This window comes from Lampetra planeri, chromosome 26, assembly GCF_965212315.1.
Source record: "Lampetra planeri chromosome 26, kcLamPlan1.2.h2, whole genome shotgun sequence".
In the NCBI taxonomy this organism is placed as follows: Eukaryota; Metazoa; Chordata; class Hyperoartia; order Petromyzontiformes; family Petromyzontidae; genus Lampetra; species Lampetra planeri.
The window spans coordinates 3,813,389-3,831,760 of NC_136132.1; the positions used below are offsets into that span (position 1 = coordinate 3,813,389).

General features: G+C 45.4%; 1 protein-coding gene across 9 annotated transcripts; it reads right to left on the reverse strand.

Annotated features, from left to right (window-relative positions):
• Positions 1-536: 536 nt before the first annotated feature.
• Positions 537-18,239, reverse strand: LOC144727588 (dipeptidase 1-like). 9 transcript variants are annotated; one of them, XM_078606505.1, is made up of 13 exons: positions 17,443-18,239; positions 16,910-17,192; positions 15,748-15,801; positions 13,723-13,898; positions 12,773-12,899; positions 10,000-10,129; positions 9,193-9,343; positions 7,741-7,810; positions 6,446-6,622; positions 5,689-5,773; positions 4,551-4,626; positions 3,919-4,054; positions 537-2,344 (listed from the first exon to the last, which is right to left on the reverse strand). In XM_078606505.1, exons 3-13 carry the CDS (start codon positions 15,760-15,762, stop codon positions 2,135-2,137), a joined length of 1,353 nt encoding a protein of 450 aa, XP_078462631.1. In that variant the 5' UTR covers positions 15,763-15,801; positions 16,910-17,192; positions 17,443-18,239; the 3' UTR covers positions 537-2,134. The 9 variants fall into 9 exon arrangements, with proteins under 9 accessions (XP_078462631.1, XP_078462633.1, XP_078462634.1 ...); XM_078606507.1 differs by lacking the exon at positions 15,748-15,801; XM_078606508.1 differs by lacking the exon at positions 15,748-15,801 and having other exon boundaries at positions 13,723-13,903.
• Between the last annotated feature and the right edge of the window lie 133 nt (positions 18,240-18,372).

Genomic DNA, 18,372 nt, shown 5'->3' on the forward strand with positions numbered 1-18,372 from the left:
ACAGGCAACTGGACATACGGACAGGTTTGTTCGTATCTCTGAAAGTTCGTAAGTCAAATGTTCGTAAGTGGAGGAGTCCCTTTAACACTTAGGCTTTCGTGACCAATATGATCCATAATACAGTTTTTTTTGGGTTAGATTCCGTAAATATAAGTGCGTCGTTAAACCCGCCACCACCCGACACAGCCAATCAGTAAGGTTTGTCACGTAAACAGAACGTGCCAATTAGTTACTCGGTCAGCATTATATATGTACGCGATCTAACCCAAAAAAACTGTATTATAGAGGAGTCCCTGCATACTGTACAGTATTACATTGGGCTGCAAGTTTGCCAGATGACAGTATAGCAATGTATTGCATCCAACTCCATGGAGCTCTGTTATTTCTATGTATGTATGGGCCTTCTCTGGGGACTGAAGTTCACGTGCCTCACTCACGCACTGATTTTAGGCCAAGTTAACCTAGAATAGGCTGAGGCCAGGTTTGTAAGGACATTATATTTACAGTCGTGCACAACGATGCACGTACACAATTGATGTGTGGAAATGTGAACAGTTTTATTGAACAAATACCAACTTTTAAACACACTTTCGTCTCTCGCGATTTTCTTTTAAATACCACGTGTACAACCCTTTACCAATCCACTGCTGGATGAGTGGCTCCCCACGCCCTTCAGGTCGTGAGGGTTATTCGACCATACTTCACCACACTGGTCATTGCGAGTCGATGGCAAGGAAGCAGATGTGGGAGCATATACGTGCAGTACAACGATGCATTTTCCTGCACTGCCTTGTGCTGCCATAGCCTCGAAGCAGCCTATAGCACCTGCAATACGTGTTGGTCACCCGTGCAAGCACTATCCAGGCCATGCACCTGCTTAGCTTCCAAAGTCTGAGAATATTTGGGCACACTGCGAGTACTGTGCCTTTAAATTGTGAATTACTCAAAAAAATTAAACCAAACATTTTCACACGTTCCCTCATACGCAGTTGCTTAGCTTGCTAAAGGCGTGTTACTACTTTTACTTGCTCAGTTTCTGAATATTAAGTACAGTATGGTGTGTCACCCTATCACCAAAGTGAGTTTAAAATTAAAAAAAATGTTGTCTTTATCTACAATTTCAAGCCGAGTGTTGTCACCAGTGATGTTTTGAATTGATAGAGAAACCTATCGGTAACCCTCCAACGCAAGAGAGCTCCACGGAAGTGGATATCACTGAAATACTTCTCAAGTGACAAGTTTCGATTTAAAGCTTTCGTGACTGCATGGATTCATCTTCTTGGTTCTTTCGGTAAAGTCACGTAGAATGGAAATGATAAAATAATAAAAATAAAACATAATAAAATTATTTTATTATGCTTAATAAAATTATTTTATTATGTTTTATTTTTATTATTTCCATTCTACGTGACTTTACCGAAAGAACCAAGAAGAAGTGACAAGTTGATTCGCACAGTCGGGCGCAGCACTCTCCCACAAGCCAACGTTTATTACCTGACAGTCAAACCAATATTTCAACACTTAATTTGAGCAAATGAAATGCGTAACCAACTGTTAATATCCGACCGCAGGTATTGTGGTCAATGCAAACATGACTCCTTGTAAAAAAAAGGTGTCAGTTTTGTTGCCAGATAAAAGGGTAAAAAAACAATTATCATATTTTGCTACTGGCAAAGGAGGTTCCAATGGTGTAAATGCTTACCCCGAGCTCTCATACTCTGATGGTGCATTGTCTTTGAGTTGTGCGCCTTTTGGCGTCATCTGGTCCAACACCATGTGAGACTAGGCTCTAAGGAAAGTTGTCTCGGGTGTGGACCAATCAATTTCAAGGACAGTGCATACATTATCAGAGTTATGTTTTATGTTTGCATTCCGACCGCAGGTATTGTGGCCAATGCAAACATGACTCCTTGTAAAACAAGCTGTCAGTTTTGTTGCCAGATAAAACTTTTAATATGATGAGTGGGGGGGAGAAGAGGGGGAGGTTTGCTGTAGTCATTGGTGACCGGGCTGAGATCCGTAACTCACTCAACTTGAGAACCCCGTTAAACCAGAGGGGCCGGTCATCCGCAATCCAATCCAGGATCTGAGCGTTGCGGGCGGAGTGCTCTGACCTCCGCGCCACCTGTCCACGTCACGAGTGCGCGTCGCGAGCGCTCATCAGCACCAGCAGGAGGGAGGGCAGCACCAGCAGCAGCTGATGGGCGCCGTGGCCTCGGGATGCACGTGACCTGGAGGGCACCCTCTTTGGGTGCCCGTATGCCGTGCGGCACTTTAACTCGGGCCCCAGCTCATCCACTGGAATCAGATCTTCTTGCACGTTCTCCGAGTGATTGCGGCTCACCTGCACGTGCCACGGTTAAGAGCAGAAGAACGCACACGCTCGTCGATGTTGTTAGTCGTCATGTTCCGCCCACTGCTGGATGAAGGCCCCCACACGCTGTCGCAATCGCACACGGTCCCGCGATGATGCCACAGTCCTTAAATTTCGATGTAAAGCTTTCGTGACTGCAGGGATTCATCTTCTTGGTTCTTTCGGTACTGCTGCTTGCGTTGTGGCCGAAACGTCTGTGAGAATTATTTTATTATGTTTTATTTTTATTATTTTATTACTTCCCTTCTACGTGACATTACCGAAAGAACCAAGAAGATGAAGCCACAGTCCTTCTCACGCTCGTGCGTATGAACCGATCTCACGGTGCTGCTGCTGCTGCTGCATGTCGGGAGTGTTAATTGAATCAGCTCGGGTGCCAGGTGGATTACTGCACTGCAGCAGCATTGTGAGAGACGGCGGAAGCTTGGGGAGGCCCTCATCCGGCAGTGGATTAATCATGGCTGACGATGATGTTTAATTGCAGGACAGTGTTGAAGAACGCTGAGTGAGTTACCAAGACTCAAGACGGCCGTTATTATGAATGCAAATCAAATAAATGACAGTTCTAACATTTTAAAATTAATCTTCGTTAGCCTTTTTAATTATTGCATAGCTGGATTTTTTTGGACCCTCTTGTTTCATCCAAAACACACTCTCGCAAAGCCACATTTACATGAAACAATAAAAAGCATTATAGCTCAAATCTTTTACTGCGAAAAAAAGCTATTATCACGAGGTGACGTATTATCTGCTGAGTTTTGTTTATAATATGGATACTGTTTTTGAGACATGAACACTATATTCATTATCATTCTTCAATCCACAGTTTAATAAAAAAAAGATGGGAAGAAATCAGAGGCCAACCGAAAGTTAACTCTTGAAAGATGTCCACACCAATTAAACTGTTCACACTTCCTTTATCAATCTAAACAAATCACTTGGTGATGCTGCTGCGTTGGCAGTGGCGCACAAGCACAAATAACAAAAACACCCTCAATGCATTTGCCAATTTAGACTTCCAGGCAACATTTGATTTTGGCATCAGTGCATTTTTCATCATGTAAAAAGTGCTAGGTGGATGCTTTCGTGTTTAAACAACTCACCACCAGCTGATCACTGTGTAGGTGTTCGCGGTTGTTGTTGTACGACGTGTTTTTCAGGTTGTACCTGCCATGTTGTTGTTCAGCAGAGTGAGCGTATTTTTAAATCCTTTATATTAAGTTTGCTTGCTTGCTTAGGACCGTGCAAATATTTCGGTCGTTTTTTAACCCACTTCCCGTGATCCAATCGAGCTGACATTTTCCACACAGACTCGTTGTGCGTGACAATTAATGTTCGTGAAAAGATTTTTCCAAAATTTTACACTTTTTAGGACAAAAATATTATATTTAATTACCAATTGCTTAATAGTGCAATGCAATCATCTGACCCATAGGTGGCAGCCATCTCAAGCCAGAGGACGAGAGGACTCTAGCCGCCACGCATATAAAGGATTTATAGTGAAAAACTTTGTTTTGACGGGTTATACTTATTCTCATCATTACCTCCTCCACTTTCTCCATCACGCGCAGGAGGTTGCCCCCAAGCGCAGCCTTCAGCTCGGTGTCGTTCCAACGTCTGCGCACGAGTTCGGCCACCAATAATGGGAAGCCAGAGGGGTCCTTGAGACCATCGGGAAAGCTGGGGGGGGGGGCGCACAGGGAGGAAGAAACGAGGGCTGAGCGAGTCGGAGTGAGGTTCTACTTCACCGTCTATCGTGCGACAATCCGCACCGCGAAACGTTCTCCCTGAAAACAGAAAAGAGACTCCCTGGTCTGCCAAATGGGCCGTCAATAATCAATGAATGTAACCGCCCATTGTCGGGCCACTTTAAGAAGTCCTCCCCATTCCCCTTTCCGTCACGGGAGTTGTTAGGAACATAATTCACCACGCTGGTCAGAGGCGGGCTGGTGAAGGTGGTGAGCATCGATGTTGTTACATAGTGCAGAAACAACAATGGACTTTTTTGCACTGCTCCGTATTAAAAACGTAGCCCCACGCAGCAGCTTACAATGCCTGTATCATGCGTGGTGGTTGCCCATTCCAAGTGAATTGGTCATAAGCCTACCTCCGCATACTGCGTCTCTACATCTCTGATTACAATTCTCTGCGACGTATCATCCGTGAGTCGTTGTACCTCATTACTCCATCAAAGTCTGACCCGAATCCCACTGCCGTGTATCCCGCGACGCTCTTGACGTGGTCGAAATGATCTGCGGTGGGTGAAACGCGACGATGACCGTTAGTTCGCACGTAAATCGTTATCATCGCAGACGACTTGAAATCTTTATTCGTAACGTCGTGTTAAGCCCCGTAAGCGTGGGAAGCGTGGGGAAAAAAAAGTTTCGCCGAATTAGAATGTACCCAATTGCCCCCGATCTTCCACCGGTTGGCAAAAGGTCGGGATAGAGATCTACTTGGGTGGCCCAATTGTCTGGACACACGCAGGGTTAATTAATTTATTTAAAATGTTTTATTTGTTCTTTAAGTTGATACGTAATCTAGTACCATTCTTGACATCTATATTTCTTCTTCCGTTTCAGCTGACATTTTAACTAAAGAAGAACGAGTTCAATTAGTTGTAATCGTTTTAACGAAGTCCTCAATTAATTTATAAAAAATAATTGCATACGTGCATTAACGTTAATGGCAATCAGTTTGAAATTTTGCTAAAAAAAAAACATTTAAAAAATATTATAATAATAATTCTACACGTCTTGATTTTTTGCCACCCTGCATAACTACGAGGAATGTGATAATTGTTTTTTTACCCTTCTATCTGGCAACAAAACTGACACCTTTTGTTTTTACGAGGAATGTACCGATGCAGCGATACACAACTTGAAGCCGATTCTGAAGCTCGCGATGCACGCATCGACTCGTGCTTTGTCGGTTAATTGTAATCAATTTAAGTTGCCCACGATTGTTTTCACGTTAACGCTGCAGCGGCTAAAGACGCGGCATTCGCCACGATACCAATCGATGCCTGAATCGAAGCGTGACCCTCAAATCATCCGCTACGTGCTGTTTAACTACCAACAGGGCGATGCTGCTCTTGTCCAAAAGTACTGATGTGTAGACAGTCCTTTAGCGATCCACTGCTGATTGAAAGCCATCCATCCGCACAGCGGAGTAGACGCGAGGGTTGTCTTTTTTTGACCGCACACTTCACGAGGTCAGGTTGGTAAATCTCATGACGCGCGTGTATTGACTTTGGAGCCAAGCCGAATGTGCGCCGTCGTTTCTGAACGGTCGCTGCACCGCTGATGCCTTACCAGCCACGGTGGCGATGCTGGGCGCGCCTCCGCATGAAGTGAACTTGTTGTAGAAGTTTATCATCACGATGCCTCCGTTGGAGGCCTGGAAGGAGAGGTGTCACCGTTTAGCCGGATCGCTGCGAGTTGTGTGCGAGTGACTGCACAGGTGCTCATGGACAGCGCTTGCTCGAATTGTTTCGAAAGCTAAAAGGGGAGACTTTATTCATGTGTATTGTTGTGGGCTGGTACTGCAGCCCCTCCCCTGGCGTCTACCACTGCCGGTAAACGCTGCCCATCTACGACACTACACATGTGTCGGACTTGCAAATCGGCGAAATTTTACACATATAGCAATAGATATACCAGGAATGAGTATGATTATGCTCTGACAATGACGATTATGGTGATGGTAATGATGATGACAATGATGGCATTGTTTATGATCATAATGACTCAGACGATCATGTAATGATGATGAGAGTTGTCATGATGGCACTATTTGTAATGATAATGATGTTGTTTGTAATGATGATGGCAATAGTCATCTTTCCTGTATGGCGGTGATAATGAAGGTGACACCATTTGTGATGACGATGACATACATTTTATGTTGATAATGAAGATAACAACTTTTGGTGATAACGTGCGTGGCCATGATGGTGACAACTTTTGGTGATAACGTGCGTGGCCATGATGATGACAATCGCGGATGAAAATGTCGAATGCGTGACGCCTGCCTGCCGGCTGCATTGGCCGTGAACTCGTGCACACACACCAGCGCCTTGAGCAATTCGTCCGGTACGTTGCGCCCGTGGTCACACAGCTGCTTGGCCGCCGAGTGGCTGAAAATGACGGGGGCTTTCGAAACGCCGAGGGCAGCGTGCGCGGTGGCCAGGGACGTGTGCGACAGGTCCACCATCATGCCCAGACGATTCATCTCCCGCACCACCGCCTGCAGCAGCGTGCACAGGGGAGGCAATGTGGCGCACGCTGACCCAAGACGAAGACTCCCCTGTACAGCATTTGAAAAACTCATTTCTTTAGAACTGTTTGCTGTGCTCGGTTGTGTTGTCCTTCCCCCGGAACCTCCGATTAGCACGGTTAGGCTACGTACGGTGCGAAAGAAGTTCAACATACGTAACAGACTGGTTGGGCAAGTGCGGTTAGCGAGCATACGACGGGGTGGGTGGCCATCACCACGCCGCATGGGGCCGTATTTACACACAGTACCAGGTACTCACATAAGGCTGAGTCGACCTAGGGGAGGCTCACGACCAATTCATATATTCGCCTCTGTTATTGACCGTGAGGGAGAATCGAATTCAGGTCGCCGGGTTTGTCGCGTGGTGCGCTAACCACGAGAAACTTCTGCTCCCCACGACATACACTGAGTATGCAACACACACCGGAATCAAGACCTGATATTTGACCTGCGATTTACTTTGGGGCCGTCCATAAATAACGTCACGCGATTTAAGACCCCACCCCCCTCGTCACACGGCGTCACAAAAAGTCAGACCCCCCCTCAAATATGACGTCACAAAGCTCTGCCCCCCCCCAAAACCACATTTCCATTTTGAAAATAAAACATGCTTCAAATCGCTTTAAACTATTGCCATTGTCGTGCGTATTCAATGTGGCGCTGCACTGATGTTGTAGGAGTGTTGTTATAACAATTCGTTTTGTTATAACAATTCTATATTTATTTAAAGTTGCGCATTTTGATGTGACGTCACACATCGTCACAAATGTCTGACCTCCCACCCTCCACCCCTAGGTGCGTGACGTCATTTATGGACGGCTCCTTAGGGCTGCGAGGTGGCCAGCAGATGGCAGTTGCAGCCATGGATTGCCTCAATCGTCTGACTAACGTGACGTGTTTCTCCCACGCGTGCGTAGCTTTTATCCAGGCACCCTGCTTTACAGGATTTCCTCCCACATGCCAAAAGCTCATTGACTAACAATAAAAACAGTGGCAAAAATCCTAAAGCAGGACGCTTTTTTGAAAAAGAGAGTTGATATTTTATTCGGTGTTGTTGTGATTACAGGGGTCATGGTTGTCAGACCTACCGCTCCAAAAGTTGACAAGCCATGGCTCCTTGGCTGCACCTTTCCAACATCCACAAGCCACGTGTCAGCCCTGTAATCAACATCTGGGTTAGTAAGTGGCTCACAGTCAAAGACCGCCCGTGTATGCCCTGAACAGACTGTCGGGGCAAGTGCTGTTAACCAGCACCTATGAAGGCCGGCGCGGCACACGAGGGGGTGGGTGGCCAACACCACGCCCGGCCGCCTTTGTCTCCCCAGTGGCGATGTTTACTACACATCGCTACACCAGGTACTCATTTGAGGCTGAGTCCACCTAGGGGAGGCCCGTGACCGGTTCAGATCATCGTCACCGGCCGTGGGCGGGAATCGAACTCGCGTCGCCGGGTTCGTAGCGCAGCGTAGCGCTAACCGCTGCACCACCGCTCCCCCGGTGTGGCAAGTGTGTACACCCACACGCACACAGAGTGGAAACACGCGCAGTTCCTCCATTGCTGATCTTTTATCACGCACACTGCGTTGCTTAACCATTTGCGACAATATAATTGTTGATGAATTTTTCAAGAACAACGAGCAGGCTTGAATGGCAGGTAGCCGAGCAAGATATTAACACGTAGGAAGCTTTCGCGACCAATATCATCCATAATAGAGGTGTTTTTTGAGGGGGTTAGATCACGAAAATATATAAATGTGTCGTTAAACCCGCCACCACCCAACGGTCTGTCGCCTGATGAAGCTAGTTGTAATTACTGGCGAAACGTCATGCTCAGATTGTAAATGTTGTGGCTTGGCTCTCCAACACACAACCGGTGTTACTGTACTCGTGACGAATTGGCCACGTTTTCTTTACGTGTCGGGCGGTGGCTCGTTTAACGACACATTTACATATTTACGCGATCCACCCCCCCCCCCACCCCTCTATTAAGCGATCTATTCATCTTCTTGGTTCTTTCAGTAAAGTGACGTAGAAGGGAAGTAATAAAATAATAAAAATAAAACATAATAAAATAAAAAAATATTTTATTATGTTTTATTTTATAATTTTTTAAAAATAAAACATAAAAAAATAAAAAATATATTTTATTATGTTGTAATTTTATTATTTTATTACTTCCCTTCTGCGTGACGTCACGTAGAAGGGAAGTAATAAAATAATAAAAATTAATCATAATAAAATAAAAAAATATTTAATTATGTTTTATTTTAATAATTTTTTAAAAATAAAACATAATAAAATTAAAAAAATATTTTATTATGTTGTATTTTTATTATTTTATTACTTCCCTTCTGCGTGACTTTACCGAAAGAACCAAGAAGATGAATCCCTGCAGTCACGAAAGCTTTACATCGAAATTTAAGCGAGGTATTATTTGCCCAAAGTCTTACGCGAGCCCCCCCTTGAGACGGCACGCGTATTTGCGCAATGAGGAGCTGGCAGACGCACGGCGGCGGAGTGGCGCGACCCTCACCACTCACCAGGGAGTGTTGCAGTCGTGAGTGAGCGACATGTAACGCGCACCGAGGCGGTGCAGCGTGCGCAGGGCGCCCAGGCTGCTGTCGATGGAGTGGCCGCCCTCGACTCCGATGAGGCTCGACACTTTGCCGGCTCGCCACGCCGCGCGGATGTCTGAGCAGGCGCACAAAGGTCGAGCGGGGCCCCCACCACCACCACCACCACCGATACAAGTTCAAGTTCATTTATTAGGTATAGCCCTGTGAGCCATTCGGCTCTTGAATCGGGTGCAACCGCAACAAACAAAAACATAAAAACATCTTAAAGTGAATATGTGACTGAGTGCAAACTGAAAATCCAAGAAAAGACAGCAAAATATTGCAGAAAAAATCACCCCCCACCGACACGCTCCACCCCCCCCCCCCCCGCTGCGCACGCGTTGAGCTTTGGCGGTCTGACAAGCACGAGTTGGCGTGCGAACACAGGTTTTTATTTTTTTTAAAGATCGTTAAATTAAATCGCAAGAAAAGGCGGCGTCACTTGGCGTCAGATTCCACCAAAAATTCGACGGAGAAAATATTTCTGAGATTGTCCTCAAAAGTTTACCCGAACGCCTTTCGTGACTCCCAGCACTTTTTGTTTTGTTTATCAGAAGGGTTCTGCGTTGCACCGCTTTAGGTCAATTCCACGTTTTAAAAAGAGCGTTTGGCTCGTGCGAAGATGAAACTGGCGCGGTGTTTCGGGAGAACGCGTCCGCACGAGGGGACTTACACAAACCCCGGCTGTCCCTCTGCCGTGAGTCGAGCGGACCACGCGTGGCCGTGACTCACCTTGTGCGGTCAACGCCAAGCGCAGGATCGCCGAGTTCTCCACCACGCGATGGATGAGGTCGATCTGCTCCAGGGTGAGCCTCACGGCATCCAAGCTCTGCGTGCTGCACATGGTGTATGCTGACCAGAACTGTGGCGGGTGTGGACGGCCGCTCGGAATAAAAAACAGAAGTTATATTAAAAAAAACTTTTTTTTAAACACGCTTTTATGACATGTACTAGTAATGGAAGAACTCCACGACTCCAGGAAGTGGCCCCGAAGCTTGCCACAACGTAAGGGACCGTGGAGATTTACAGGCAACGTCAGTTGACCGTGGACAATTACACCCAAGCCGAATCATCACATATAAAAAAGAATGTTTAAAAAATATTTTTTCTTTTTTATGATGGAATATAGTATTGTCATCAGTATGACATAAGTATACCAAGTTTGCAGTCGATACCACATTGGGAAGTGGGTTAAAATTTAGTTACAAGATTTGAGGATACAACAACGATGACAACAACAACAGACAGAGTGAGTTAAATGAAAGCGTGTTATAATAATAATAAAGAAGGCAGTTGGCTTATATTGGGGCCACTGGTTGGCAGAGCGCCGATCGCGGTGGCACAGGTACGTGATTTGGCATTCGGGAGGTAAGTGGTCAACATTTGGCTGCAGGGTTTTTGGTGGTACATGCTGTTTATGCCATTTATTGTGAAAATTCCATCACTGTTCCTATGATCACTGTTTCATTGCTTTCATGTATTTATTTTGGTGATTTCGAAAAGTGTATTGGTTTAGCCATATTTGTTTGTTGTAGTACAGAGTTAGACTGATGGCCTTAATCTAAGTTGTCTTGTGGTTGTTGTTGGTTGTTTGACTTGCATCCCACTGGGATTTTTGCACACAGCGTTGGTGTACACGGTGTTTTTTCTGCAATATTTTGCTGTCTTTTCTTGGATTTTTTCTTTGCACTTAGTCACATATTCACTTTAAGATGTTTTTTGTTCATGTTTTTTGTTTGTTGCGGTTGCACCATATTCAAGAGCCGAATGGTTCACAGGGCTATACCTAATAAATGAACTTGAAATGAACTTGAACTTGATTTCGAAGTGCCATTTTCTCAGTTTAACACGTAGGCTTTCGCGACCAATGTTATTCATAATCAACGATTTTTGGGTTTAGATCGCGTTATTTATATGCCATTTTCTCGCTCGGCGGTCGCTGCCGGCGGAAGCGCAGGTCATCGCATGAGAACTGCGCTTTGTCAACGCCTGATGATGCCGGTTGTAATCTCCAGCGCCGCGTCGCTGGAGATTACAACCAGCATTGCTTTTCAACATCCCAGTTTTGCTGAAAAAACCCCAAACTAATTGGCGGGCACATTATCATTGTCTCGCTCGGTTGGTTGAGGGTTATAACTAAACATTGGCAATGCACCGACACAATCTAACAAGCCCACTCTAAAGAAACGAATAATTAATTGGAATAATAAAATAATAAAAATAAAACATAATTATTTTATTATGTTTTATTTTTATTATTTTCTTACTTCCCTTCTACGTGACTTTACCGAAAGAACCAAGAAGATGAATCCCTGCAGTCACTAAAGCTTTAAATTGTAATAAACCTGTTTAACGAAACCCACTTACTCTATCGTGGTCGCTTCACACAAATGCACAAATTCAACGGAGGTGACTTCTTTGGGAGTGGGGCTATCCACCTATGAAGGGCCTCCACCGGCAGGAGCTCCAGAGAGCCCTTCAAGGAAGTATTTGGCCTAATTCTAGATTTGAAGCTTTCGTGACTGCAAGGAATCATATTCTTAGGTTTTTGTGTGACTTTACCGAAAAAACCTAAGAATAGTATTTGGCCTACTCTTCCACACTGGCCAGGTGTCTTGGAAGAGGTGTGGGAGTATCCACATTTCACCACGTGCGACCAGCTGATCGACTTACTCTGGTGTACCCATTCATGCTGCTGGGAAGACAGAGGTGGGTTGGGGGGGTTAAGAGACTTGCACTATTGTTTCAACTGCCACGCCAGGAGATCGACCTAACAAAAATCCTTACAATTTAATTAGCCATGATCATGAAAAATCATTTTACGTACAGGGGACTTAGTTTTAAGTAAGGCGCCTTTAAAGATGTAACATTCGATGCTCCTCGTTTCGTACGGCTGATGGAGATGCAACGCAACAAATGCAGGCGCAGCGGAGTGTATCGCTGCGATGTCTCATTCGTGTATCGAACATTGCGTCGTTTAGATGTTGCGCGGTCTCGTTCCAGATGAACGCAGTCGCACACTGGAGAGTTTTTAAATCCTTTATATTAAGTTCGCTTGCTTGCTTACGACCGTGCAAATCTTTCGGTCGTTTTTTAACCCACTTCCCGTGATCCAATCGAGCTAACATTTTGCACACAGACTCGTTGTGCGTGACAATTTATTTTCGTGAAAATGTTTTTCCAAAATTTTACACTTTTTAGGAAAAAATATATTATATTTAATTACCAATTGCTTAATGGTGGCAGGCAATCATCTGACCCATAGGTGGCAGCCATCTCAAGCCAGAGGACGAGAGGACTCTAGCCGCCACGCATATAAAGGATTTATAGTGAAAAACTTTGTTTTTACGGGTTAATTGTTTTTTTTTAATTCGATTGACATTGAGGGATGCCATGTGAGGTCAACGTCGACGTGAGTGAGATCCTCCCGCGGTGAGAGATCGCTGATTGCCAAGTGTCCTGCAGAGTGAGAGGTGGGTTGGCAGTGGCGCGCGCACGCACGCACCTGGGCTGAGACATTTCCGCGCCGAATTCGCTCCAGGTTGGTCTGCGTCGAGTTGATGGAGGTCAGGTTGACACCGCGAATGCCACCTGGGTGCAGCCGACGCAACTGCAGCGGCCAGTCGTTGTGCCTGTGTGTGTGTGTGCGTGTGTGCGTGTGCGTGTGTGTGCGTGTGTGTGTGTGCGTGTGGGGAGCGGTTGTGGGGAGCGGTAGTGTAGCGGTTAGTGCGCTGCGCTATGAAGCCGGCGACCCGGGTTCGATTCCCGCTCACGGCCAACACCAGTGACGATTATCTGAACCGGTCCTGGACCTCCCCTAGGTCGACTCAGCCTGAAATGAGTACCTGGTGTGGTGTGTAAACATCGCCACTGGGGAGACAAAGGCGGTCGGGCGTGGTGCTGGCCACCCACTCCCTCGTGTACCGTTACGGCCTTCATAAGTGCTCGCTAACAGCACTTGCCCCAACAGTCTGTCAAGGCTATATGGGGGCTCTGTGTGTGGGTGTGTGGGTGTGTGTGTGTGTAGGGAGCGGTGATGCGACCTGGTTACCCGAGTTCTATTCATTACCAGCCACGTTTAACGTCAGTGGCGAGTGGTACACGAATCGTCGCTGATTGACAATTGCATATTGTGTAACGTGCGTTTGATAGAAGTTTGGTCCACCGAGGCTCAAGCGTTTCCAACGAAACTTCTGTTTTTCATGAATTGGGACGCTGTCTTTCATTGGGACGCTGTCTTTCCGACAGCTCTGTTTCTTCACCTGAGGACGGCTACTTGCATTGTAGCCGAAACGTCGTGAGAATTTTTTGTTCATTATGTTGTATTTTATTATTTAATTATTTCCCTTCTACGTGACTTTACCGAAAGAACCAAGAAGATGAATTCCAGAGATGTTTAGCGTTGCAGGGTGACAACTAATGGAAGGTGCAAAGAAGGGGTAGAGAAGCGCTCACCCATCTATGAGAGGAGCTTCGCTTAGTATTCTCAGCGCTGTCGCCATCGCGTCGGTGTCTCTGGTAGTTGGCGTTGAATCGGCCCGGTTGACGAGCAAGTTGAGCAGCAAGGCGAGGAGCTTGAGAAGTCGTGCCATGCGTTCACCCACAGGGGTCGCGAGCGAAAACAGCCGCGTCTGCACTGGGATAGCATGGATCAAGCATGACTATGATATTTTTAATACATGTGCCTCTGTGTTCGAGCATGGATCAAGCATGGACCAAGCATAGATCAAGCTGTGATATTTTGAATACAACATTTTTAATCGTTAAAGTGACTCATGTCACGTGATTTCAAGATTAAAACCGACGATTTGTGGATCGCACATGATTTCTGCATGTAAAAAGACGATTTGTGGATCGAAAAAACCCATATGAGGCCGCTTCTTGACGCTGATTGACTTCCTGCTAGATTCACACAATTTACCATTCATTCCGTCGCGGATTCATTCGATCCTGTTACAGCGCGAATTTGTTTCCTGGGGAAGCTCCCCCAGCGCGTTCAGCGAAGCGCTGACGATCGTGCCGAACAACGCGAGGTAACAGCCCTCGAACACATCGGAGTGGGCAATCGATGTTTCTAATGTGACTCAGTGTGTGCAGTTGTGACGCTGCCTACATAACCCACAACCTTCGTCCAAAAGCGGTTGGCATAAAGGCTGTAAATGTGATAAACCGCAACCAGAAAACACTGTAGAGTATGTGCAATGACCACGGATTCTTCTTCAACGTTGATATTTTCTCGTCTTTCTCCCAACTATAGTGACATGGTGTCATTTCATGAGCCAAGGTATCCATTCAGAAACTTGCAGAGCAGTGTTATATAATATACACATTGTTTTTTAAACTGATTGGCCTACACTAGAGATAACCTTCTTCAAAGAAAATGCGTATATTATCAGAGCATGTTTATTCGTATTTTCAACACAATTACGTGTGGTTAATGCAAACTTGATCCCTTGCAAAAGGTATCTTATTTGGTGTTTTAACATCTTAACACCTTTTTTTATTGCCAGAAAGAGTAAATCCTATTCTTATTTTTCATACTTTGAAACTGCCAAAAAAAGTTGAGGCTAAATTTTACAGTGTCAACTGTTGAGGCAAAGATTAGGAGTTGAAAAAGCACTGATACTGAACAGAGGCGTAGCTAGGGGGGGGGGCATGGGATACATATGTCCCCGGGCGCCAAAGTAAAGGGGCGCCAAAATGAGGCTTACAAGGAGATGTCAACACGGTTTTTACGACTAAAAAACCTGAACACAAATTTTGGATTTCTGCTGGACGTCAAAACTCTTCTATCCGACACAGATGTCGATGCAATTCGTCGAAATTGCACAGATTTCGGAAATTTCTATGACACCGACATCAATGGCCACGAACTTTTCACAGAAATTGGAGATTGCAAAATGCTGCTCAGTAACCGGAATGAAGTTCTACCAGAAACTCCTTTGGATCTTCTTGGTTTTATTGTGTTTTATGGAGACAACATATTTCCGAATTTGCGAATTTCACTGCAAATTGTATTAACAATAGCAGTTTCAATTGCAAGCTGTGAGCGGTCGTTCAGCAAATTGAAACTTATTTTGTCGTAATTGCGGCTTCAATGGGACAAGATCGTCTCAGCGATCTTGCTCTTCTTAGCGTTGAAAGAGAAACATTGGAAAAAACTGATTTTGATTACGTGATTGACCAGTTTGCGACAGTGAAATAAAGATAAAAAATTATTTTGTAGACTATGTCAACCAGTCTACGACAGTGACTGAGTGAGCCATGTCATATCATTTCTATAAATTTGCTTCTTTAAATACAATGTTTCATTAAAATTTAAATTGTTATTCCTTATTCGATGTTATAGGAAAATGTGATTAAACCTTGGGGGGGGGGAGGGGCGCCAATTTTATAGTTCGTCCCCGGGCGCAAAATATCCTAGCTACGCCTCTGAGAATGAAATCACGAGACAATACCAGGCAAATAACGCGACAATACCGGGCAGTTATTCATGACGGAGGAGACGAGGCAGAGCTGGAGAAAGATCTGGAACTGAGGGGGAGAGTCAATGGGGACCGAGTGAGCGAGAGATTTTCCAGACACCGGTGAACCGTCACGCCAAGGGAGAGTGTGCGAGCCAGAAACTCACTCCACACGTTAATTGCACGCCTACCCTCGCCTTGGCCGACACATGGCAAAGCCAATGATTGTGGCTCATAATTAGTCTGATATGGGTGATACCGTGTAAGAATGATGTCATCATTCTCGTTATTTTTTTAACCCTCCACCACCCGACAGAGCCAATGAAACCAAGTTATCACGTGGGCAACAGCACATGTCTCGCATGAGAACTGCGCTTTGTTAACCCCTGATGATGCTGGAAATTACCCTCCACCACCCGACAGAGCCAATGAAACCAAGTTATCACGTGGGCAACAGCACAGGTCTCGCATGAGAACTGCGCTTTGTTAACCCCTGATGATGCTGGAAATTACAACCAGCATTGCTTTTCAACATCCCAGTTTTGCTGGAAAAAAACCAAACTAATTGGGGGACACACTTTGATTGTCTCGCTCGGTTGGTTGAGGGTTATAAATAAACATTGGCAATGCACCGACACAATCTAACAACTCCACCCTCAATAACCGAATAATTAATTGGAATAAACCTTGATTTTCAAGCTTTCGTGACTGCAGGAATCCGGTTCTTTTGGTAAAGTCACGTAGGTATAGAATAAAATAAATCACGACGTTTCGGGCGCAACACAAGCGTCCTTCATCAGGTGGGAAAGCATGGTCTGCTGCTGCTGAGGCAGACTGTTTTAAAAGGTGTTAAATGGGTATAGCTCAAGGGTTATAAAGAAGTGGCCGGGGCTAGTGATGTTAATGTGAGAAATTAGCATGTAACTGTAACATAGGAGAGCGGCCTCCTAGACAAGGGCACGTCGTGATTTATTTGATTTTATACCTACGTGACTTTACCCAAAGAACCCAAGAGTATGGAATAAACCTGTTTAACGAAACCCACTTACTCTCTCGTGGCCGCTTCACACAATTGCACAAATTCAACGGAGGTGACTTTTTTGGGAGTGGGGCTATCTCCCAGTGCGTCTTGCTGGCATCCATTCCGCGCGACTGTTTTTAAGTATAAATTCACTCACCTGAACGTGGAAGTTGATTGAACGTTCTTGTAGATACCGCCGGTTAATATTAACTGCTCCCCCACCCCTTTTTTTCCCTTTAACGCCGAGCACGGATGGACCTTTGCTCTTTTATAGAAATAAAAAAAAAATTTAGATGCACTTAGTGACTTATGGCTGGCGTTGCTGCGTCGGCGTGACATCGGCGACAGAAAACAAAAATGCGAGCGCTGAATAAAGCAACCGCGCTTGGTGAAGTGAAGTCTTCCACCCGTGCCGATCCGCTTCTTATAACGCCACCTCCCTGGGGGCGGGGGGGGGGGGTAATGTTGCAACATACCGTGTGGTTTATCGCGAACTGTGCACTTCCCCGTCAACGACTCGTTGAAGTTCCTTGTCCAAAGAAATCGCATGCGTGCAGGAACTGGAAAGATGGGGTCGAGAAGTGCCGGCTTTCGGTTGTTTCATGTCACCCAACATTTTTTTGTTTAAATCCCATCCCCTGTAAACATTCGTACGGCTTTGTGAAGAAATTGCGAGGGTACTATACTCACATCGGCCAAGGCCGTGGAAGGCTCGTCACCCGAAACGTTACGTGTCAGTCAGCCACGTTCACAGTTTGTCTTCCCGTACCCGCTCGTGTGGCTTTCTGTACACGAAGAGTCATTCCAGAGCAACCCCATGTACGTGTTCTTTCACGAGTGGCAAGTAACTTGACTCGCACGCCAAGTCCTCCTTTCTCTGACGAGATGCTCCTACGTGTCCGTGTGCATGAACGCGGAGAGAATGATCACGGGGCAGCGATGAGGGGACATGGGTTGTAGGTTGAGCGTTAAGGTGTAACGCGACTATGATTCAGAGTTTTTTTCTATATATATACATTACAGTGTAATAAAGTAATTACCTGTGCATCATTGTGTGAGACAGCCCAGCATGACCCCACAATTAAGTTGTGTAATTACTGTATTTTCATTTTATTTATAGGATGCAACTCCAGTTTTAGAATAACTGACATCAAAATGCAGCAGTCTCGATGGAAATGTTTGAATAGCAACGGTTGAGTCAAAGTTCACGTTTTTTTCAACCACAATTTGACCAAATTTGACTCTCCAAGTGCCTTACAAAGAAGAAAATATATAAAATATAGACGACTATGGGCATTTATGTCATTATACAGCAACATGCACGGTACGAATTGGCGAACACGAGTCAAATGTGTAATTTCATTGCAGAAGTGCATATTCTGCGATGAATCACAGCGCTGACGTTTACATGCCAGGCACTTTATCCCTGTGCAGTTTAGTTAGAAATAAAGTTTGCGTCACCCGCTGTTAAGTGGCGTTTGTGGAGATGTAATGAGCACAAAGGCGAGCCATTCAGTGACGGGTGTATCCACGACCGTGTCGTAGCCCAGACAGGAATAATGCTTTTGTCGTCTCGACGGCGAAACTTGATGTAAAAAAAGGAACGACTCAACACGCGTT